Source organism: Paramisgurnus dabryanus, chromosome 19 (assembly GCF_030506205.2).
Source record: "Paramisgurnus dabryanus chromosome 19, PD_genome_1.1, whole genome shotgun sequence".
In the NCBI taxonomy this organism is placed as follows: Eukaryota; Metazoa; Chordata; class Actinopteri; order Cypriniformes; family Cobitidae; genus Paramisgurnus; species Paramisgurnus dabryanus.
In genome coordinates, this window is record NC_133355.1 from 21,024,092 (window position 1) to 21,049,977 (window position 25,886).

Below are 25,886 nucleotides of genomic sequence, written 5' to 3' on the forward strand. Positions count from 1 at the left end.
TTTTCAAAACCATTGTTACACTGAGTAACCCCAAATGTGGTTGTTAAATGCAATGTTAACACAACCCCAAAGGGGTGCAAAGACTTTAGCACATATCTTAACACTACTTTGCACCATCTTTGAAGTGCAGAATCTACTTTAAACTGAAGTGTACTTAACAGCAAACCATAGGAATGCTGTTGTAAGTTGTGCAGATGTGTCCGTGCCCTTGGGAAAAGACGGCAATTAAAAGTCTTAAAAAGACGCTGGTATAGTCCCATTAACACCAGTGTGCCAAAGAATCCTTGCACAGGTAAAGGTGAAAAGATCCTATTAATACAAAAATATACTAATGAAAGTCAAACCCGCTCGAAACATCATGATATCTGCCACTTCTGGAACAATTAAATAAAATGGCTGTGCAGCACAGTCAACAAGGTTGCTACTGCAGAGTCTAATCATGATTTACTAATAACATATAGTGCATGAATGTAAACAGAAACGCTGGTCCAACCCAACAGTTGAATTTGCTACAATGTGTTAATAATCTCCACTTCTGACTTTTCTAACAATAAAGAAAAAACATTGGCACTAAAAGTCGACATCCACTTTGGTTTGCAAAGGCACTATATGGATAACGCGTCTCGTGTTTATGCCGGCTGTTCGTTTCCTTGATGTATAACAAGCCATGTGTCCGAAGTGACATAATTGCACCGTTGTCCACGTTCACATGGAGTTAAGGTCACTCGAATTTCCAGCGTTGGTTTTTGTCTCCAGGGGAGCAGTTTCTCATCTGGATATCCACACGGCCGTCTTTTGTGCGGTAGGACGTGATACACATGTTCGATTGAGGATGATATATGCTCCCATCCTGAAAGGAGACAATTTATCAGATGATTATCGTTTAAGCACAAAAACAAATCTACAATAACTTTGCTGTATCAAATGCTGTAATTAATTGAATGCACTTCTGAGATAATCTGAGCAGACTCACATCTCTGAACTCCCACAGGCTGCCGGGAGATCTGGGAGCACCATCCCGCGGACAGTGCTTCATACCTATGTGTGTCATTCCTTCCTGAAACTCGGCACAAATCTCAGTCACAGAGTTAAAACGGATCTCCTTCTGCGACGTGTATTCAAAGTACTGATGGACATAGAGAAAGAAATTGCAAGTTATAATGCGTCACACATCCCTGGATATGAATAAAAGTCAGATTTTTTTCTTGTTCTTTTTTCATTAAAGGGGACAGAGAATGAAAAACCATTTTTCCCTGTCTTTGTTAAATAATGGTAGTCTACCCACATTCACAAACATACAAAAAGTGCTAAACATGTTAAACATCTCATAGAAATTCCTCTTTCAGAAATGTCAGCCAGAAAACGGCCCAATCTGAAAAACTGATGCTTATGACATCACAGGCATCTGACTGCCCCTCCACTTTAAAATAATTGGCTACATTTTTTGAGTGGCAGCAAAGTCAGCCAATCAGTAATGAGATTGCAAGTTAAGCCAGTAGGGGGAGACAAATAGGTGCAAAACCACTTGTTTAAAATCCCCCACCCTAATAGAGCTATCTGAGAGAGGTTTTTAGAAAGCTTCTAAGGCATTACAGACCCAAACAAAATTTTTTTTGTCTACATGTCACATAACAGAACAAGGATAAATACTCGGTTCAATCATTCTATGTCACCTTTAATATGGTAGGTCTATTTGTGTATAGTTATCAGGTTCTATAGCCTATTTAGGTAGGCTGGTAGGCTACTTGGATGGCGCAAAACAAAGCGCACATTTAGCCGGTTTCATTAGCCCATTCATGACACTGTTGTGATGTTGAGAGAGGTGCGAGATAAAAAATAAAGCACTTTAATTGGAATGATTTTAGCATGCGATTAACGCGGACACGGATCTGGTAACAGGCCAAATATTAACGGGTCTGGGCGGGTGCAGATTTAATTTTGATATTATCACGGGTGACGGGTCGGATCTGGTGCTGAACTTTGCGGGTACGGGCGGGGCCAGGATTCCAAAAATGGACCTGTCCAGGACTTTGGATGTATGCACATTTTTGGACTTGAAGGAGCGAACATCATAACTTACATCATACTGTAGCAATTTCCTCGCCACGCCCAAGCACACAGCCACAACATCCTAGCAACTGTACAAAAACATGCTACAGTTTTATCTGAGCACCAGACTGTCATGGAGACATACGGTACGGGTGGCTTCTTTTGAACTGAGAACAAAGCATGACTAGATTGTTATCATCTAGACAGATGTGATTAACTTCTTGAATTTAAAGTCTTGAATCTACTCAGCTAGTGGTTCCTCTGGTTCAGTCACAGCAAATACAATTATGTGTAATATAAAAATTTGTATTAAACATATAATACTGTGTATGCATGCTGAATGTTTTCAAAATATTTGAATGGATTTAGCTATATCACACAGTCACAGACCCTATAAATGCTGCATGTGAAGTGAATTAACATCCCTTTAATAAACCTAATGCTCTGTAACTCACCAAGCAAATACGGAAGTTTGCACACACAGTATAAACTAGTCAGGTTAATCATTTATAAGCAAATCATTTTGTTGGCTGAGGGTTAGATTATTTGAAGGTCAGGGTGACAACAGCAGAACAGAACAATAAAGAATTGTAGGGTGTAACGTTTTCTTTTGTAATTACCGCATTATAATCAAGATAAATCTCTAAATAAATACTTTTCCACAAATTTCAGTACTAGCAAATGAAGATAACAATCCAAACAGCTAAAATTCAAAGATTTTATCTTATCCAATCACTTAGGGGCCGTTTACACACAACAACTAAAACGGGAATATTTAGGCATTTTAGGGTCCTGAAAAACAAACTTTTAAAAACGTGTTTCAAAACAATGGCGTTTCTGTTTCAGTGTAAAACTGAAAAAGCAAATCTGTGAGAACAGTGAAGTCAGTTGCATGTTTATTACGTGTTCAGTCTACAGGCATACATGATAACCTAACATAAACGCTGGCCTACAGGACTGTGTTTGTGCTACTCAAGATACTGAGTTTTTAAACAAATTTTACAACATTTTACTGCCTCCGCCATGTTGATACATTGTGTGACATGTCGTCATAACACGTTAACTTGAATGATGTTAAACAAGCGCAATTTATACACAATGAACAACTGGTTTCTTTATACGTTTACATTTGAATAGAGACGCGTTACCACTTTCAGACATTTTTGAACTACGCCTCTCCTTCTTCTTCATTGGGTGTCCGTCTAATGCACACTTTAAAATAAAGCAATAAGTCCCAAGAAGCAGTGGGTTACCAGTGCATTTTATAACAGCTAAGGGGCGTTGTTAGCCAATCAGAATGAAGAACCAGAACGAGCCGTTTTATAATCTGCTTTTTATCTATTGTAAAGTATGAAAGTCGGAGATTTGGGACAGCAACGTTTCTTTACAAAGTAATACCGCCAACTACTGGCCTGACATAATAATACAGCATTTTAAGTCAATTTCTGTCCTTCAGATGAGATGTTAAACCGCGGTCCTGACTCTCTGTGGTCATTAAAAATCCCAGGATGTCATTTGAAGGATCGATCAACTTTACCAGCATGACGTCAGCAAAATGTAAAAGTTCTTCAAGGAAACATAAAGCCATGTCTGCATTTGTGATTGTAAAAACGACACTACCCCTGACCTTTGCCCTGTTAACACAATGAGCAATAGTAACAGTGATGCTTACGGACATAAAAGCTCACTTCAGTATTAATCAGATATGGCACTTCTACAAAGAAAGCGCTGTATGTCTAAATCTCACTAAATCACTTTTAATCCATCTGCTTATAATCCTCATGTATATTTCATACAGAGAAGATGTGGCTAGAGTTTCCCTTTCAACTGTGGGAAACATTGATTTTCACTCACACATGGTGCCACTTCCCTTGATGATGGAGATGACATAAGCCACCGGACACACGTAGGCTTCCCTTTCCATTAAATATACATCGGATCATCACATTCGGTGTCTAAACTCAACGTTCTAAAACCTTAAAGGGACAGCGGGAATCCTGTTTCAGCACAAATAAAGCTCGCTTTGTTTTGCAGCAAATGCAACAAACAGCGTCTAACAGATCATCTGCACTCGCTACCACAGGCATTACATAACTGATGTACCTAATGCACATTTTTAAAGTCACTCGATAGCTCTGGCATTATTAGAAACCCCTTTTAATCCCTTTAGGAGATATCAGGCTGTGGGGTGAGGGGAAGTGAAAGAAGTTCATATTGATGTTAGTTACCTGATTACCGCCCTGACCGTGGCATCCGAACATAGACAGGTGAGCTCCCGTTGGGTTATGGTCCGGGGCGTTGTAGTCCAGACATTCAGAGGGGATTCCAGCACTTCGCACCTACACCAGGAACAAATAAAAACAAAATGATGTAGAAAAAGTCATTTAAAGGCAAGCCTAAAAGCAACAAAACATTCATAATCTGTTAGCAAAAGTGAGTCATTACCGCCCCGTGCCAACCAGGTCTGTCTTCTGGCACATGCAGGTCAGGGTAGACGTTCTGCAGATACCATTCAAAGCTATTACACTTCAGCCGCTCTCGCAAAACAATCCTTTCAGATATATCCCCATACGATTCCTACGGGAGAAAAAACCATCAGCATAGTGCAGATTAAGGGGCGGTATTGTCCCCTTCTGACATCACAAGGGGAGACAAATTTCAATGACCTATTTTTTCACATGCTAAGTTATTTTTTCACAAAACTAAGTTACTGGGTTGTTCTTCTTCATATTTTCTAAGTTAATAGAAGCACTGGGGACACAATTATAGCACTTAAACATGGAAAAAGTCAGATTTTCATGATGTCCCCATTAAGGTTTGAATGCCACATGACTTCTTTAAAGTAAAGAAACCCATGCTGCATGTCAACAAGACAAACCCAAGGTACACAATCAATTCTGGAGAAACCCCAAATAGACTTAATGTAGTCAATAAGAAAGTGTCAGTCTCAACGTGGTAACCAGGAACTGAATTGTGGTTTGTTCCAAGTTCCTGGTCATTAATAATGTAAACTCCACGTAATATGGAGTTACATGCCACGTTGATATCAGGCAGGGTGTATAACGTATGTTTGCCCTAGTTTATTATATCTGTCAGTTATTTAGCTCCAAACAAAGAACAAGCATGACAGAATGGAGGCATTCGAGCGAAACTGAGACTCACAATTTTTACTCAGATTTTGCAACAGCACAGGATGATTCTGACAGTAAAAGTGTCTGTAATTCACTGGCCAATGCATCATAGTGCATATAAGTGTACCTTGCGTGCCTGGGGGTTTCGGTTATAGAAGTGCTTCTTGTAGGAGTCCATCCAAACCTCTGCAGCGCGCACCGTGTTCTGAAGAAAGTTGGATCGGGCATAAGGGGCATTCTTGGGAAAGACGTGGCCAACATGGGAGCACGGGTGAATTTCTAAAGACCCGCCACACTGCCACACCTGTGGTTGACAGAACAATTGCACAAGTATTTAAATATTTACCTTAATCATCAAATAAATAGATTATTCAATTCTAAAAGAAAATCAAACTGAGTTTTACAATTGCTAATACATTCTTTTTATTCTTTTAAAATGCTCTGAGCTGCAAATGTAAATGTGTCATTAATAAAAAAACAAGTTTCTAATTCTGCCATAGATCTTCATTTTCATTGAAAAAAAGCAAGCAATGAAGAAGTGAATATTTCAACAACCAGTGATGCAAACAAAGTCTTTATTTAGGCATTTTTCATCTTTAATTCCCACGTGCTTCTGTAAACCAATTCACATCACATCAATTATACATGAACCTACAACCCTGGAAGACACAGCATTGTATTATGTTTCCATGTGCATGAAAGATTACTCCACGGTATACGCTATCAATCTTCATTACTAGGTAAAGTCTAAAATAAAAAAGACATCCAATATGAGAGATGCGCCTAATTATAAACAGCCGACATGTCTTTTATGATATCATGCGCTCTCGACACGCGCCGATGGGAAGACTATCCAAAGCGGCATTACAATAGGTAACATGAATACACAACACCTGCCGGTGTCTTACCCGAAAAGAAAGTTCCAGATTCTCTCCTCCCCAAACCTCCATGCCCATGTCATAAGTGCCCAGATACTCAAAGTAGGCCTTGCTGACGGCAAACAGGCCACCAGCCATAGTGGGAGACCTATGAAAATAGGAATAGTAATGCTTTGGCAATGCATCAGAGATATTTCCTCGCAAAAAATTACTAGTTTCCATTGGGTTCCCCCTGAGCCTGCCCTCAGGAGAGCCTGGAGAGAAATCTAGCACAAGATCCCAATACAGCTATGGGCATTAGATATAACCTATTTACCATACTATCTGAGATGTATACACGACACCAGTTCAGTAAATTAAATTAAATTATCTTGAAACAACTTTCTCTCAAGGTGAAAGGTACCTTAATTGATCTGTGAATGGTTAATAGAAATTCTACCATCTATTACAATAGTTGAACTATTCCATCAATTATTTTGAATCTGTTAAAAAAACGCCAAGAAAACCATACCTGATAGGATCAATTCTTGACTTGCGCCGCTTGCGATCGATCTCGGGCACAGCGTGCCACTGAAACGTCAGTCTCCAGTCAAAGCCTCCCACCATGGGCTCATCCGTCTGCATGTAGAACTCGAATGAATTCCAGTCAATGGTGTCAATCACTGGACATACGATGGTGGTTTCATTTTCTGCAATTCTGAAGGAAAAATGGTAACATGTAACAAAGGTTTCATTCATTAAAGGGACAGTTCACCCAAAAATGAAAAGTCTGTCATCATTTACTCACTCTCATGTTGTTACAAACCTGTATAAATATCTTTGTTCTGATGAACACAAAGGAAAATATTTAGAGGAATGTTTTAACCAAACCAATCATGAGCACCATTGACTTCCATAGTAGGAAAAATAATACTATGGAAGTGAATGGGGCTCATGATTGATTTTTAAAAGAAAACTCCACAGTTTTTCAATATTTTACTATGTTATTACCTCAAATTAAACACATTAATACATACGTCTACTCTGTGCGCCGAGGTCGAAGTGCTGCATACTAAGTGCTCTTCCGCCATGCAATACAGTTCTCATTTTTATCCGCTCAAAAAAAAATCGCCACGTTTTAGTTTGTGCCACCGTACTTTACTCGTGTAACAGTCTTTAAATAGGGAAAACATGGAAATGTTTGGTGGCTTCTAAATTCATCCCTGTTTGATCCTAAGGAATGATAGGGCTAGGCTAAATGCTAACCCATTCACGAAGCGCTGTACAAAGATTACGTGCACACATTGAAAAAAGATAGGGATGTGTTATTTGTCTAAGTTGAGGTTAGAACATAGTACAATATTGAACAACTGTGGTGTTTTCCTGTAAATTATCTTCCTTTGTTTATCACAATAAACAGTATATACCCGTTGGTGTTTATATTTGGGTAAACATTCATGAAAAAGATAATTATTGACATTGATAATATTTGATTATAATAACTTCATAAATAAAGTCACACCTTTCCAGCAGTGGCTCAATCCAGCCCGGCACACATTCACAGTGACAGTCAAGGAAGGTGAGCACATGTCCTGTGGCATAGGTGGCACCAATGAGCCGCGCTCGTACCAGACCTTCTCTCTTCTTTGTGCGGATGAGACGAACGCGCTCCAGATTACTGATATACTGAGCGAGCTGTGACTTTAGATAGCCTGCAATTAATGCAAAAATAAAAATACTTTACATTAAGGTTGTATTTGTTAACATTAGTTAATGTCCCACTATCATTAATAATTTTATCTTTGAGCATCATAATAGTATAAGTAAAAGTTTTAAATTGTGAAAGTAATGCATTGCTTTAAAATGCTTGAACTGTAACTCTACAGAGTCTACACCCTTGCCTCATTTATTATACGCAGATCTATGAATATGCAAATTAGTCCCCACCTCCACTATTTCGCACGTCCTGGGACCATGGATAAATGTGTAAATATATGCTTCTTTCGACAGTTTCAGACACATCAGTGTTAAGTTTGGTTTCGCACAATGCATTCATGTTTGAACTGCATGTTTGCAGAACAAATTTTTTTTGCACTAATGTTAACAGTTTAGTGCAGTGGTCACCAACACTTTTCCCGTAAGATCTACCATCAAACACACCTGAACCTGCTAATCAAGCTTTTCAGGAAAAATACTGACAAACAACATTAATAACTTGATTTCACCACAGGGGTACTATAATGCATTGGTTAACATAAATCTTAGTTTATTTATAAAAAATAAAAGGTTTACTATTAACATTAGGCAAGTCACAAAGAACTAACATGAATAACTGTATTAGCATTAACAAAGATTAATAAATGCAAAAAAAATGATATTGCTCACTGTTATTTCATGTTAGCTAATGCATTTACTAATGTTAATAAATAGGGGAGAACTGAGGCGAAAGTAACGCGGGACAAAAGTAACAAAGCAATTTTCTCAGAGCCCTGACTACATTTGCATTTCAAACTATGACAGCATCTTTAGCAAGCACAGACCTGTTGACAGAGCTGACAAATATCGCGTTATTTCGTAATTGTTTTCTGTGTGTAGGTCTGTTAAACTGTTTTCGACCATGGTAAGTAAATTCCTAAAGCATTATTTTCAGTAATTAGTTTCTCGTTTCATGTGTTAAAGTACTGATCAATCTACCAGCCATTTAGTGCTTTAACACATCCTGAAGTTTACCTTAGTTTTTCAGAATAAAAGTAAATTGGGTTTAAATGTCAGAAGTTCTTGTCAGGTCGAAAATAACACTTGAAGAGTTTGGTTCCAAAACGCAATAAATCCCTTTTGACTAATTTGGGAAAAAATTTGTTTTCCATACCAAGAAAGTGACAAGATGAAAACCACTTTTTTGTTACAAACTTTCACATAGCATGTTTAGATTATAATAACAATTATGTCAGCTGTAAAATGTTTTGATCCTGCTTGATTTTCGGTGACGGAGTAAAATAATGGAAGGTTTTTCATAAGATCCCCTGAGGTCAATGTGTTAGCATGACAGAAGCTTCATGCTGTCGTGTGAGAACAAGCAACAGCCGGCATTTTTCCGTCGCCCGAGTGGCTTACATTTCTTCCCCGCCACAGAAAACCACCACAGGTTTATCAATGCCATTAAAATTATTATTTTGTTTTTGTTTGTTTGTTGATCACGAAGTACAAAGTAGATAAGGAAAACTAGGATTCAGTGTGTATTCAACATGCTGCCATTGTTGTTTACAATGTGTGGAATGGTGCGCTGGGATTTGCTGAGCGTATTTATTGCATTCTGCAGAAAAGAAGGACACGTTTTGGGAAAAAAGGGAGAAAAGATGACTACTGTGAAAATCAGATTTTGCGTAAAATTAAGAACTTACTTTTTAATACTGACCGGATACAATACTGATTTTGGCGGTAACAAATGTTTGTCCCGCTGCTAATAATGTTGCATCATGTTGAGAATTTATATTGTGCTAATTTAATTTATAGCATTTCTACTGTTAAATTTTTTTTAACTCAACAATTCAAGTTTGTACTGTCGGGTTGCTTTTTGACATTTGATGAAACTGAAATTTAAAATAAAAATGTCATTAAATTACTTTTGCAAAGATAAAGGACAAACTATGTTTGCAGCTACATATTAACAAGGTCATAGTCTGTATATTTACTAAAAACAAGTGTAACACAAAAATCTATCTTGTTCTGTTGTGTTACTTTTGACCCACCTGTGTGTTACTTTCATACCAGCTTTGAGGTCGTAATGCGCTATTTATGTTCAAAGTCGTTTTACATTTGTTCAAAATTCCACCTTGTATTTATAGACCACACTTGTGAGTTATTGACCACAGTAAAAAATATATCTCTGTCTAAAAGTGTTTTTTAAGTGTTTCCAAAAATTTGAATGCTTGTTTGACACAGAACCTTTTTTTAAACAAGAACAGATTCACTGGTCAACAAGGCACAGTCAATAAAGAAACAAATTAATCTACTAGATACATTTATCAAAGCTACATTTATCAAACTACCTGCCCTGCAGAAAAAAATGACTTGGCACAATCAGGTTTGCTGGTCTACACTGGTTTAACACGAAACAGGCTCTACATATTTGTCTTTAAAAAAGAAATTTCATTATTCGTGGCAGTGAAAACAGTTCTGACATCTAGAGAAGGAATTCTGTGCTGAAACTAACCTTAAATAGGTTTAGTGAAAATTAACACATAAATACATCGTACTGTTATTCTGTCACTTCACCTCTGTCGCTGAAGTCATCCACAAGTATGATCTCTTTCAGCAGGATGGCTGGCGTGGTCTCCAGCACACTATGAATGGTTCTTAGTAATGTGGACCAGGCCTCATTGTAAAATGCAATGACCACAGATGTCGTGGGTAGTTGGTGAATTTTATACTTCTTTTCTTTGCATCTGTCAGAAATGAAAAAAGGAAAGTAGACAGTTAGACAAGTTCTCGTTCATTTAGTTGGTAGAAATAGTAAATGTGGGAGTACACATCATAAAAAAGGTGAAGAAAGGCCTTTTAAAAATTCTGATTAATTTATGTTTGTATGCTGTCATGCCTCAATTATAGTGTGGAGAAGGAATTTAACTGAAGAAGGGTGCATGTGGAGTCAAGACATGCCCATCAATCAACTTCACTTTTAATATATGAAACAAGCCAAGATTTCTGGCATAAAATCAGTAAGGAGTTAATTTAGTGTGACAGTGTTTCAAAAGGTAGATTTACAACCAATAAAATAAAAATAAGTACAGTATATAAAAAATTAATCATGTAGTATTTAACTAAATAATTCACTACCACAAAGAAGATGCTGGGGCTTATTTTTCACACCGCCAGCGACTAGCAGTGGCTAAAGCCCGATTTATAGTCGTGCGCAGGTTCTACGCAGTTGCTACGGCATAGGCTATATGTAGCCTGTGCGTAGCTCTCCGTAGCCTGATGTGCACCTCACAAAAATTTTAACAGCGCGTCAGTTCTACATGGACCGCAAGTGCTGTGATTGGTTAAAAAAAATGTGTCATACATGTAGGTATTTCCATTTGCGACAGTGAAAACAAAGAATGGCCAAGTTTAGGAGTGATTTAACTCAAACTGCAACAAAAGTCGCTGTTTATTTACTTCCATCATTGCTGGTCTTCTCAAATCAAACACAACAAGTTGCTGTTTCTTCTTCGTTTGTGGGTTAACTTGCCAAGCTGCTTCTTCTTCTTCTTTGACGGTCGCGCTGCTTGTTATACGCGTGGATACTGCTAACAGTGGTCTGCGCACGTGTTTGCACGTTGATGCGGACGACGACGACGATAAAGTATAAATGAAAACCGACGAAGAACCCCACGATTTAGGTCGGGTCAGCTCACCTCACTTTGGCTTGGTTAGCTTTTCCATCAAGTTTAGTAACACTTCACAGTGGGAGGGATTATAGGCGTGTTATATTTGCGCTGCCTACTGCTGTGACATCATACAAGTGAGAGCATCATTGTACATTTCCAAACATTATTAACACGCTCACAGACTGCAAGTCTGGAAAAAACAGCATGGTGTTCCTGATTCTCAATCTGTGGATGTTTTTATCGCTAAAAGGGAGTTTGGGAACTTACAACAAAGCACAAATGAAAACAGGTTAACACAAAACGAAGGTAAAGCTAATCTTTTACATTATAGCGATGACGCTGGAAGTGACAATTCTTTCAGACCAATCAGTGATCTACAGTGTTTTCGCATCACGTTTTGGTATCAGCTCGGGTCGCTTGGAGTTACCCCAACCAAGGTGGTCCTAAAAAAAGTATCGGGTACTACGTACTGCACCCATTGGAAAAGCCCCCAAAAGTAAGCTTACCTGACCAGAAAAGCGCCATTACATACTCTCAATTGCCTAATAGCAACCCGATTTGACCCGATTTTCAAAAAAAACAATTCCAACACAGACAGATGTTAAAGTAAAACGTATAACATTGCCAGCAGTTATGCTTAACTCTTTGACAAGACCTGACTTGTATAAAAAGTTATTTCAGAAAGCGAACTAGAGAATTTCACATCAACAGATAACAATCTCTGATGCCAAGCAAACCTCTGCTGCCGTGTGTGTGATCTTTGCAAGAGTCTGTGATGTGCAGAGCAAAGCGCAGTTTAAACGCTGCGGGTGGGGAAAACCGATCTGATTTGTCTCACTTCTCTTCTTCCAGTGGGACAATTCAGCGTTGTAGGTCCTTTCAGAAATGCAGCTCGAAACTGTGACAACGACCACCAAACAACTGCTCTCGTACAAAAGAGTTGCTGTTGTGTCATGTTTCTATTATTTGTTGCCTGGATGCAGGCAGGGGTTCAATTCCCAAGAAGAATGTCTGGAACAGGTGAGGTGAACAAAAGTATATACATAACCCGAGGAACCACGGAAATGTGGGTCTTGCTCTCTCAATTCCACAAAATGTGCAAAACATGCACATCAGTTTTTGATTTCTCCTGCCTATGTTTAATGCATTATATGCATAATACATCAGCCAATGAGATCTAATAGATTTTGACAAGGTCAAAGTTGGTGCGACAATGCTAGTGATTTTAGATATGCGGTTGCTAGGTTGATCAGGGTGTTTGATTACTCGTTTAAAAGTTCACCTCCAACTCTTAGGTTCTTCCTTCAATGTAAGTCTAAAGGACTAAAGTCCAATCGCTTTGAGAAGTAATATTACACCTCTCCTTTATAAGCAGATAAATTTAACGTATCATTCATGTACATTCCCTATAGCTGAAATTGAACACTTAGAGGGGGATTGTTAAAAAATAACAACATATGCAATAGTAGTATCAATGCTTACCTGAGCAAGCAGCACCAAGGGGCTGTTTACACAACATCATTTCAACCAAAAATGGGAAGCTAGTATGCATTTCGGCTGTTTGTTTACATGACAATGCGTTTTTGGGGTCCTGATCATGCAAAGAAAAAACTTTAAGGGCCCTATTTTAACGATCTGAAACGCAAGTTGGTTTGTGGGCGGATCTTGGGCGCTGTTGCTATTTTCCCGGCGTGATAAATAACTCTTGCGCCGGGCGCAAATCAATAAGGGGTTGGTCTGAAGTAGGTTCATTATTCATATGTGTGGTTTGGGCGTAACGTCAAATAAACCAATCAGAACGCTATCCAACATTCCCTTTAAACGCAAGGGTGCAAGTTCCATGGCGGGTTGCTATTATTATGACGGATTTACCAGGCGTACGCCAGAAGCGGTTTACAGCCGAGGAGACCGACGTTCTTGTAAGAGCAGTCAAAGACAGAGAAGTTGTTTTGTATGGGGATAGGAGAAACCCGCCCAAATCAGGGTAGGTTAAACAGGCGTGAGAGGAAATAGCCACAGTCTCATCAGCTGGCATCCCCATCGTTGCGCCAAGCGCTACAATGATGTCAGGAGACAGGGGAATCCCAAGCTTGCCAGCATAAATCGGGCACGCCGTGTAACGGGAGGTGGATCTGCCTCTGTACAGACGCCAGCAGAGGACATCGCTGCGTCCACCCTCACCGCTGAAAGGGTTTGGGGGCTTTGAAATCGGACCCAAGAAACGCAAGCAAGGTCCAACCCCAAAGTACTCTTACAAATCAAGTTCACATACATTAAGGTTTCTTATGAAAACATTTTAATTATTATTTACATAAAATAAACGTACAGCCACAACAAACTTATGAAAATATTTTAACCGTTATTTGTATGAGAATTTTTTTACGCAGCCACACAATAAATAAAAACTATCACCACAATGCTCACCACTATGATTCCCCTTATCTCGTGTATTAATATTTTTTATTGTAACAATTTATGATTTGCAAAAATAACTGTTGCATCTGTGTAGATTAGATAAGCAAAGTGTGTGCACGTTGTGCACGCTATACATTATGGTCAAGCATGCGGCCCTAAAATAGCATAATGAACAACGCGCAACGCGCCACTGACTTTAAACTTTTTTTTCTGGTCAGTGGCGCAATTGTTTTTTGAAACTGCAAAATAGCATCAGGGATGGTTTGCGCCGGAACACGCCTCTTTTTTTCAGCTGAACCGCCCAGGAGCGCAAGTTCATTCCCTAGTTTGCCGACGTGCATCTGTGGAGGGAAAAACTAGGGATGCACCGAATATTCGGCCACCGAAAATTTTGTGATGACGCAAACAGAAACCGCGACCTGCACGTGCTTGTCTGAAGCAACATGTATGCGGCGTGGATGTATTTAACCGCAAAAAGGCGCTAAAGTACGCACAGAGGCACATGCGGTTGTGTCCGGTCCAGACGTGATCATCACAGTGAGTACTCTCTTCAAAGATCAGAACTCTTGATGTGTAAACTTTAGAGAGAGTCGCGCAAATGTGTCTCATACTGTATAGTCCATTAACATACATGTGCTGAATAAAGTAATGAAAAACAACGTAACGTTTTTATGCTGCGCTGTTTGGGATTCGCCTTCGTTCTCTGTGTGCGCGCGCGCGTTTAGTGCCCTCAATAGTGCACACACGAGTAAGACGCAAACAAGCGAACGTAAAATCTTTCTGTTATTGACAGGGCACATATAAACAAAATTATCTCCAAAGTATTATTTTTCTAATAAAAACATTTGTTTATGTCTTAAGTGTATGTATATATTACAGTCATAAACCAGTCTCTGCTTACAGTAACCTCAAATAACCTACTGAAGTCTAACAAAGAGACAAATAGCTCTAAAAATAATAATATATTTAATTTATACAATAAAGACAGTGTTATAACTCATTTAATTTGATTTCTGTACCGAATGCTAATGTTAGCCCTTATTAATGTGCAGCTTTGTTCTTTTTTATAAATGTTTGTAATTTCTTTATTTGTTATTAGATTTTCCCCACCCCCTTTTTGCTGATCTGAAAAATAATCCGATCCATGCCTCAAAAACTGTAATGTGATCTGAACCGTGAGTTTTGTGATCTGTAACAAACCCCTAGTAAAGTTAAGGGCGATTTATAGTCGTGCGTAGGTCCTACGGCGTAGCAGCGACGGCGTAGGTTCCGCGTCGGTTTTCATTTATACTTGTGCGTCGCCGTCCGCGTCGACGTGCAAACACACGCGAAACCGCTGGTTGGCAGTAATCAAGCGTGTAACCACAGTAGCAGCAGAAGTCGTCAGAGAAGAAGAAGCTAAGCAAGTTAACCCACAAACGAAGAAGAAATAGCAACTTGTTGTGTATAATTTGAGAAGACCAGCAATGATGGAAGTAAATAAACAGCGACTTATGTTGCAGTTTGAGTTAAATCACTCCTCAACTTGGCTCATCTTTGTTTTCACCGTCTCAACCGGAAATACCTATGACGCAGTTTTTTTTACCTGACGGGAGGGGTTCTGGTGGACCAATCACAGAGCTTGCGGTCCGCGTAGAGCCGACGCGCTGTTAGGAATTTTGTGAGGTGCGCGTGAGGCTACGCAGAGCTACGCACAGGCTACGGATAGCCTACGCCGTAGCTACGGCGTAGCACCTACGCACGACTATAAATCGCCCTTTAGTACACAGTGATAGCCATAAATGCATTTGTACTAATAATTGGCATAATAATTTATTTCGGTGTTTCGGTTTCGGTTTTTCGGCCTTGGTTTCCTCATTTTCGGTTTTCGGTTTCGGCCAAGAATTTTCATTTCGGTGCATCCCTAGGAAAAACCCGCTGTGCGCCGGTGCAAAATACGAATGATACGTGCGTCACTGACAAACTCAATTGCGCTGGGTGCAAGATAGGGCCCTAAAAGTTTTAAGTGCAATTTTTGTTGTGTAAACATGCCCCAATAAAGCTAAATCTAATCTAAATGAAGCCATTAATAAATTTAGGGGTCTCTGAGAGTCGGTAAAGAGTTAAAAGAACAGACACCCCAAATAAAATGTTGTAATTGATTGCTCATTATCTTGCAAAATATTCTGATTCACTTTGGTTCCCAGCTCCAGTCCTTGGGGCTCGCCTCCCAAATTTCAAACGTTCTGGAAGGATCCGGATAAGTGGAATCAGGTTTAACATATAAGGAGACATCTAAAACATTCTGGGAGGGGGGGGCAAAGCCTGGAGTTGGGAACCACTGGCTTAAAAGACAATTAATCAACATCAAAATTTTAAACTGCATGAGCCTAATCACCGAATTTTAATGTTCGTGTGAACTATTCCTTTAATTGTCATAAAGTGTGACAGACATACTCATGCATCCTGTTGTCTAGAATGTGGCGATGGAGTGAGATCTTGTCGCTGATGAAGGTGTTGATGGCGTAGCGTTCAATGCTTGCCTCCTCCTCTTTCTTCTCCTCTGTGGTGAGGGTCAATCTAGCGGCTCTTCCGTATTCTCCGGGAGCGTTGGGATCTGGCGCTTGCTTCACGTTGACGGGTCGCAGCAGGCTGTTGTAATCCTCCACCGTGAGGGACGGAAGGTCCCGGACCAGTATGTCACGTTCACCTTTGTTATCATTCAAAGATGAGATGGGGGTTCCGACTACAAGAAGGTAAAAGAGCCACAGCAGAGTGAAGAGGAAGCAGACCTTGGCCAGTAGAGCCACCTTCCTTGACCAGCGGATCTTCATGACCTACAGCAGCCTGAACCGTTTACGACAGCCGTCAAAGACCCCTGGCCTCCCACCCTACTGGGGAACAAGAGAGATAAACAAATAAATATTCAGCAGATTTCAGGTTTCAAAATAATTTATCCTTTACACATTTCTCTTTAAAGGGGACATGTTACAAGGCTTTTTAAAGATGTCAAATAAATCTTTGGTGTCCCCAGAGTACGTATGTGAAGTTCTATCTCAAAATACCATAAAGATCATTTATTATAACTAGGGCCGGGACTTTAACGCGTTAATTAAGATTAATTAATTACACAAAAATAACGCGTTAAACATTTTTAACGCATTTTAATCGCACTTATTTTTGCACCGCGGAACATTTCTCATGAGTTTCGGCGGACCGAGCACCAACTAGCGTTCATGACTTCACAACAAACCATAGTGAACATGAACCAAGAGGCTGATGAGATCGCTTTGGTTGGCCCCGTGGATGGGAATTTTTTTTATAAAAAACGAACGGATGTAAGCGTCGATAAAAGCATGGTTGTGTGTAAGCTATGCAACAAGGAATTCACATATCACCGCAGCACATCGAGCATCTCAATGCAAAACATACAGCCGCTAGCGTGGACATTAGCCCGACTCCGGCACAACGACCTATTCGGACGGGATTAGTTTTACATAGGGATGTGGGGTAAAGCAAGTTTTTATCAGAGCTTCTCGGTGATTTTAGTCCAGTCCGAATGCTCCATGTCAGTAATCATTACGGACAATGTCAGTAAAGATTACGGCGTCTTTTACCTTCTGTAAAAAGGTCCGGAGAAATTACCTCAGGTAATACAAATCCAGTGCGAATAGACCAGCTGTAAATATACACGTAAATCGCGTCATTTCCTTTTAATTTGCGGGTTTCTTTTAAATATAAAAGCGCTTAAAGAAGCATTTACTTGCGTTCTAGACGGAGAAACAAGTCAGTTACAAGTCAGTTTCTGAATAAAACACGACACATACTTTAAAAAAAAAAAGTCAAATTTACTTCTCAGAGGCATGGAACTGTTTATGAAACTGACGTTCTCCCCAAACTGAAATTAAACACAGTGTTTCGCGTTTTCCTTGTCTGTGTCATGTTGTTTGCACATCTGATATCTGGAAGCAAGGTAACGTGCACGTGAAGACGAGAGGTGACGCGCTGCGCCAACGAGTTACCCCTCCCACTTCTGAATGTTTTACAGAGATTTCTAATCCCGTCCGAATTGACCATTAATATTACCGACGTCCTGTGGTAAAATTACATTACGCCATCTACCCCTGTAAAACTAATCCTGTCCGAATAGGGCTCAATAAACAATATTTTGTTGCTTAAGCTTATGTATTCAGTCATTATTCATGGTACACTCTAAGAACGAATGTGTTAAAAACAACACATTAGTGTTGATTCTGGGACAACACACTAACTGCGTCGTCCTGGAATCCACCCATCTCTGTGTTATTATTGAAACAACACATTTTGTTATACTTGAACACAAAATCAAGACAAAATGACTCATAATGTGTTAAAATTACACATAATGTGTTAAAAGCTTACAGCACAATGATGTGTATAAAATTAACACATCCTTTCTAAGAGTGTATACTAAAATCCATGTAAAAAAGTACTTCTTAATGTTCTCAGGTCAAATATTTATATGCGATTAAAATGCGATTAATTTAGATTAATTAATTACAAAGCCTCTAATTAATTAGATTAATTTTTTTAATCGAGTCCCGGCCCTAATTATAACATGTTAAAATTGACACTTTGTAGGTGTGAGCAAAAATGTGCCGTTTTTGGGTGTGTCCTTTAAAATGCAAATGAGCTGATATCTGCACTAAATGGCGTGGTTGGATAGTGCAAATTAAGGGGCGGTATTATCCCCTTCTGACATCACATGGGGGAGCCAAATTTCAATGACCTATTTTTTCAAATGTTTGCAGAGAATGGTTTACCAAAACTAAGTTACTGGGTTTTTCCTTTTCGCATTTTCTAGGTTGATACTGTACAAGCACTGAGGATCCATTTATAGCACTTAAACATGAAAAAAGTCATTTTTTCAAATTATGAGACGTATGAAAGTGGTATTTGGTTTTCGACATTTGAAAATGGGTATTTTTACAATTTGCACATGAAGCCACTTTGCCATCCTTAGAATTGAGATCTCTAGGATTGTACCATATAGGGCCTTGTTAATGTACATATTAGACAAGTTTATAAAGAACCAGCACATAAAATGTTATATTTCATTATTGATATCACTGGTCTACAAAGAAAGCATCGCAAATAAATTGGGTATACATTTATTTGTTCTGCTGAACACAAATGCACAAAAAAAACATTGTTCAAAATATATTTTTTTATTTAGCAAACATGAAATAGAAATTTATAAAATCAAATTACAGATTTTTATTTTTTTGGTGAACAATCCCTTTAAGTAACTTGTCACAAAACCTGGAATAAATAAATATCCTCAAATTTGTTGATGTTGTGTATTGTAATGTAGCGTAAAGAAGCTAATTCCATGTCCAAATATTTTTTCAAGGCTGGTTTAATTACGATTTGCCAATAAACTAGGACTAGTTTACAAAATATTTAAAATATTTTTAAGAATTATCACAATGCTCCTGTATAGCTCAGTGGTAGATCATTGCGTTCGCAGCTCAAAAGGTCATGGGTTCAAACCCAGGGAACACATATGCTGAAACAAATTCGAATTATTTTGTAATGCACTGTAAGTCGCTCTGTATAAAAGTATCTACAAAGTGTTTAGCCAAGAAATGTTTCAAAATTTGGTTGATTGTACACATAAATAACCCTACTGAATTGTTTTAAATATGGTTGTTTAATGTTACCATTAAGTAAATTGGCCTGTATTGGTATAAAAAAATTGATCACAAAAAGCTTTCAAAAAAATCATGAAACTTTTAATGAAAATAAAAGTGATGATTGAAACATCACTTTACAATAATAATAAAAGAAATATGATGACAGTGTTTGTATTTTAGAGTAGTTTTATGGTATCTGCCAGCTCCAATCACTGAAGCTGAATCTTATGGGTCAAATACAGACACGCATGAGTCTCAGTCATCCACAATCATCTGAGGGTAAGAGAGTAATCACATAATTGAGCTGCATTAATATTTCAGCAGGCTGGGATTTAGCTCAACAGTAGTCTTGACAGACAATCAGTCTGAGCCAATAATCCCAGCATTCAACCTTTTAACCTCATTTAATAATGACACGATATGCTACAGGACTGTATATTAAACACCAGTTTACTTCATACAGCAACTATAGAAAGTATACGCAAAATGAAATGTTGTCATAAGGTGACACCGAACCATAGAGGATTACCTGCTCGATGAATATGTACAATAGGGTGAAAAGAAAAGAAGAGATTAAGCATAAATAACGGCATGTGCCTGGCTTATCCTAAAAATAAAAGTAAAGCAAACACAGAACATGCTTTGGGAAAATCCAACTAGACCTCTTAATAGGCATATTAAAACTGCTTTCACGACTCATTGCATTTCCTAAAATAATAATAATAATAAAGTACAGGTTGGACAGTACTCTACATCTGCAGATTTGTTTTGATTATGCTTGTTAGGGATGAAACATATATTAATAAAATAGGTTTATTCAATGTTATATAACATTTGTCTAGTGGCCCAAAGGTGCACAAATAAGTCATAAATGGCTTAAACTGTGTCAGCAAAAGTAAAAAATATATTAACGTGGTCATGGTCGTTATTATTTTATAATGTTCCATGAGGTGTACTTATAATATTACTTTTTGCCAAAAACATACAAATTTAAGTAATCAATGACCATTTTCCACCATTTTTACATCCTTGTCTGATTTGTGTGCTTCACCTTTAAGAACGTTGGTGTCCCGCTGCTGCTGCTGCTAGCCTGCTAGTACTGCTACTACTGCATTTTTAGCACAAATACATAAACTTCAAACTGTCTTTTTAAGCAAATGGTGTGTTTATATATGATACCCAAAAGATACCCATCTCACAGACAACAATAAAAAGGTTTTAACACTAAAGGAAGCATTGTTCTCAGCTAGTGTGTAGAAACATTGTGACGTTTTTACTCTTGTAAACAGAACATTGCACCCTTAACTCTTTCGCCGCCATTGACAAGATAACTCGTCAATTAAGAGAAAATGCTTCCCTGCCAATGACGAGAATTTCTGGCTTTCCGCAATACCGCTATTATCCACCAGGTGTAACTTATAATTCCGCAACTTTTACAACCCGGAAGTAGCGCCTCACGTGAAAGAACTCCATGTATGTTTTAAAGATCGCTCTGTATCTGATCTCTATCAAAAGTCCTTCACAAAAATTTTATTATCTCAGCTTTTTGTTCAAAATTTGGTGTTTTTGAAGAAACCTACCCATATTTGAGAGGTGATAAAAAGAGAACTAATGAAGGTAGGATGAAACGGGGTTGTTTTTAATTGAAAGCAGAGGGTTTGTTCTTTCATTTGAATATTGTTTGTTTATATATTTAAAGAAAAACATTTTCTGGAAGTCATTAAACTTTTGTGAAAATCATAAAAAATGCTGGCGCTGGCTGGCAACTTTTTTTTTAAACGCTGGCGGGGAAAGAGTTAAAGGGGACACTTCATGAAAATCTGATTTTTCTGATGTTTAAGTGCTATAATTGGGACCCAGTGCTTATATCGACCTGTAAAATATGAAAAAGATCAACCCAGTAACTTAGTTTTGGTAAACCATTCTCTGCAAGTATGTGAAAAATAGGTCATTGAAATTTGGCACCCCTTGTGATGTCAGAAGGGGATAACACCGCCCTTTAATCTGCACTATCCAATCACAGCACTGCCATTTAGTGCAGTGAACAGCTCATTTGCATTTAAAAGGACACACCCAAAACGGAAAATTGTTGATTACACTTACAAAGTGGCAATTTTAACATGCTATAATAAATTATATATTGTATTTTAAGCTAAAACTTCACATACACATTCTGGGGAAACCAAATATTTATCTGACATCTTAAAAAAAGTAAAATGTCTCCTTTAATAATGCACTTACTGCCACCAACTATGAGCACGGATTATAAACAAAAATAACAGCATTTATCTAACACCCGTGTACATATAGTGGAACGTCTTGCGCGATTCAAAACTCACGGATAAACGGGATATTGCCGTTTGGAAAATAGTACTAAAACGAAATGCGCTACTTACAGTTTGCGGTATTCGTATTTAGTCCAAATCTTAGCACATAAGGTGAGCCATGAGAGTACATCTGTAAAAAATAAATAATCAATTTCTCTCTGACGTCAGGATCCTTCAGAAGCCTTGCAAATACGTTTGTTCTCCACAGCCAGCAACAGCACATTATTTGTCTATTATCATAATCTTATTACAATCATATCATGATTGTAAACAACTACTCCCTTATACAACAGTATAGAGTTGAAGGCTAACTGAATGCCATTGGGCGAAGCCAACGATATGACGATTTGCTTTGTCTTTCTCTGGGCTAGGTCATATGTAAATTAATCGATCGATGTACGAAACTAATCCAGCCATTTTTCATTCATTTCTTTCCATAGAGTGATTACATAAGTGCTTTCATTATTCAAACAGAGGGTGTATTAAAGTCTGTGTAAAGTCATGTCAGAGAATTGTAAATTTTAACACAAATCAACACAAAATGATACATCATGTGTTAAAAGCATAACACAAAAAATGTGTTACAAATTAACACATCCTCAAGTTGAGAGAGACAACAGCTTTCCCACGAGTAGCCGTGGTTTCAGCGGCAACAGCGGACACACCCCCAGCGCTTGAGAACAGAGAATGCTGCTTATTTTTCCCAGACTTTGATAACTTATTTGATTCACTTGGCTTTTTTAATCCTTCAAATTTGGCTGGGTGGTTAGTTACACATTTGTCCGTGGTATGACAAACTCAAAACAAATATTTAATATCGCTTTACACAGACTTAAGCTCTGAAACTTTCAGGATGTATTCATGATACCAAGCCCTGCTATGCGTCAAAAGATCAAGGCAAATTTGATTCCTAATGTCACTTTACAATAGTGTTTCTACTTAACCATCTTTAACTGCCAGCTGCGAAATTGTGACCAGAACTTTATTAAAGAGTCTTTTCTTCTGTTGCTCATGGCTGTGTTGTTCAGGCTTTGAAGATGTTGCTGACCCTTTCCACAAGACTAGTCACAAGCCAAGAGACAAAAGCTTTCTAGGAATTACAAAATAGAGCGCTCTCTGAAAGCAACCCTTGAGTGGGTATCCATAAAATCTCCTAGACTGAATCTGATAGGCTGGATGACTGTGAAAGAGCTCAGGAACTTCACTTCTACAGGGGACAGAGGCTTAAATATCACATCTGTGGTATTTCAAATTTTAAGGCTGCCTTAATTTAAAAACAAATTGCAATGACAAATCTTAACATATAGCAGTGCCATTGTTTTGTTTCAAGATGCAAAGTAGGAATGATTGTAGAAACTACTTAAATGTCCTAATATAACTAAGGCCTAGTCCTGGATTAATCTAAACATCCGCTTTAAGTTAAAACACTGGCTCAGAGGTTTGAAAATATTATAATAATTTGCACTAAAAATTATGTTTGTGTGAGGGGGTGTGTCAGTATCAATTAATATTAACTTTACCTAAAAAAGGATTATGGATTTTTTAAACAGTAGAAAATACATAATGGAAAAAATCCTACAAACCCAAAATATTCTGTGAAAATAAAACCTTAACGGGACGGTTTCCCAGACAGGGTTTATCCTTGTTCCAGACTGCATGTCTGAGCTGCCTTTATTTAAAAAGATTTTGAAAAATCTTAAAATATCTCAAGATGCACACCAGTATTGTTTTTTTTTGTAGGGTATGTTTGTAAAAACCACTTAAATGCAATGGCAGACGGTAACATCTTTTTTCGAAGGCGCACGATGCGAAGTTCTTCACGAAATGTATGTAGCCGTCATGTGTGTGATTCGTAATTTCAAAATATGTGTTTGCCGCATCATGTAAACCTTTGTTCATCACATGTCTTGTCAAAATAAGTGCCTGCTGCAGACGCGTCTAAAGGGTTTATGATAAAAAAGACCCTCGTGTTTGCCAGATACTCGTATAATCTCATGCGTAATCAGAATTTACTGTTAAGGGAGTGTTTTGCATGTATTTTGTGAACGTGAGCGTCTCTTTTATCATAAACGGTTTTGACGCATCTGCAGCAGGCACTTATTTTGACAAAACATGTTATGCAAATGATTCACATGACGCAACAAACACATATTTTGACAGCACTAGCAACTCACATGATAGATTTTTCGCCCCTTGGAGGAGCAGTCACGAGTCGCCACTGCTTAAATGTCTTAATATAAATAAAGGCCTAGTCTTGAATTACATCTAAACCCTGACCGGGAAACTGCTCCACTTATCTTAAATATTGTTTGAGTAAAGTCATGTCAAAGATTGAAATCAAACTTTGATGCTCCTAATCTCATAATTAGATTGAGACTTTAGCCTGGTTTTCACAGACTGGGTCACAATTGGTGTCTGGAGATTATAACAAAGATAAATACGTAATAAATCATGACAGAAGGCAAAAATCTTGAAGAAACTTTAAGTCATTTGATATAGCCTATATCATTAAACATTAAAAGAATGGAAAGTCACAAACCAGTTTTGTTATAAACATTTAGAATTAAAAGTCCTTAATTTGCCAAATTCTACGTACATACAAAACTACTCAGTTGCATAAAACAACATTTAATAAATTATAATGAATTATATTTATATAAATCTTGAAGGCTTGGTAGACACTAATAATATTTACTATTTTCCTTCTTACTTGTCATTGACCATGTGGTGTCTGTTCTGTATTAATAAGAGAGCCAGAAAAATAAAGATAAGCATAAATCTGCAGACAACACATTGTCATTATGTTGTTCACACAGTAAGATAGATGTTGTTACATGTGGATCTGGGAACAGCACATCTGTGTTAGAGACTGAAGCTGACAATGTAAAAATTTTCCTGAAGGATTGAAAACCCTGTCTTTCTTAATAAAAACCAACTATACTCGCATTTCAGACTTATCAGATGTTTCACTTGTTGTCTTAGAATAGTTAAGTTATTTGATATCTTCTGCTTCAGTGTCTTTTGAAATAAAAATTTTTGTACGAGGATCAACTTTGTTTAAAATCTAGTTCCGTTTATCAAATGTACTAATACGTACAACAATTCATGAATAGCAACAGATTAAGTAACATTATAAAATTAAAATGATCAATTTAAGTGACATGTGCTATAGTTAATGTGATCGATAGTTAAGAGCTAACTTAATAAGTAAACAACCAAGTAACTATTCGATAACGTATCAATCCACAGATGGCTGAGAAGGATATGCAAATAAACTTCCCAAACTCGTGCAACTGAACACTGTGTGAAAATAGCCCATGGTCTTACCTGAACTCTACATGCTGTGCCTCTATAGAGATATAAAGAGCAGTAAGGACAGAGATCGTGAGCTGCTGTCAGCACGAGCACATCCTCGAGACACCCAAACGAGTCGTCAAACAACAGCAGACCCCCGGCAAAACCCCCCTCTCTCTCTCTCTCTCTCCCACACAATCGCTTGCTCTTATCGGTTTACTGGATTAGGTCGTTACAACCGTGCGACTGGTTAAATAGTTGAAGTAAATGTCGCGATCTTTGAGCTGTCTTCCTTGCATTACAGCGAGCAAACCTCAGGAAGTTTCAGATTTGACAGGCTGCCTTCATAGTGAGTCACGTGACCGGAGCATTGTGGGAACGCGGACGCGTTGCGGGCTCTTCTGTATGCGCGTGACCACTATAATGCAAAAATAATTACTGTGGTAGCAAGATATTAAAATGTAAATATTTTTAATCAACTTTTATATTTGACAGAAGTCAAGAGAATTGCTGCTGTACAAAGTCGGTTTAAAATGGCAATAAAGATATGACTACTTTCCCAAGTTACGAAATTTTCTTACCCATGGGTAATTTTAAATACAGTTAAAAAAAGTAAGGTAAAACCATAGTTACCACAAAAAAACCATGCCATAGTTAAAACAGTCACTGTAGTAGGCTGAAACCATGGGTTTGCTAAAACATGGTTACACAAATATCACAAAAAAACACATATGGTTAATTTTCATAAGAGGTAGTTTACCTAGTTGATGGTTTGCTTTTATTTAAACAA

General features: G+C 38.1%; 1 protein-coding gene across 2 annotated transcripts; it reads right to left on the reverse strand.

The window, feature by feature from the left end:
- Positions 1 to 25,448, reverse strand: poc1bl (POC1 centriolar protein homolog B (Chlamydomonas), like). Of its 2 annotated transcripts, none has more exons than XM_065292541.2 (11): positions 25,130 to 25,448; positions 16,258 to 16,691; positions 10,313 to 10,482; positions 7,560 to 7,749; positions 6,570 to 6,755; positions 6,089 to 6,206; positions 5,308 to 5,484; positions 4,495 to 4,626; positions 4,278 to 4,388; positions 974 to 1,126; positions 1 to 850 (listed from the first exon to the last, which is right to left on the reverse strand). In XM_065292541.2, exons 2-11 carry the CDS (start codon positions 16,632 to 16,634, stop codon positions 722 to 724), a joined length of 1,743 nt encoding a protein of 580 aa, XP_065148613.1. In that variant the 5' UTR covers positions 16,635 to 16,691; positions 25,130 to 25,448; the 3' UTR covers positions 1 to 721. The 2 variants fall into 2 exon arrangements, with proteins under 2 accessions (XP_065148613.1, XP_065148603.1); XM_065292531.2 differs by having other exon boundaries at positions 16,258 to 16,694.
- Between the last annotated feature and the right edge of the window lie 438 nt (positions 25,449 to 25,886).

Coding starts and splice junctions, on each gene's coding strand:
- poc1bl (XM_065292541.2), bottom strand. CDS start 16,634: ATGAAGATCCGCTGGTCAAGGAAGGTGGCTCTACTGGCCAAGGTCTGC. Junction 6,756..7,559: donor ATTGAGCCACTGCTGGAAAG/GTGTGACTTTAT, acceptor TTTTTCCTTCAG/AATTGCAGAAAATGAAACCA. Junction 4,627..5,307: donor GAAACCCCCAGGCACGCAAG/GTACACTTATAT, acceptor TTTCTCCCGTAG/GAATCGTATGGGGATATATC.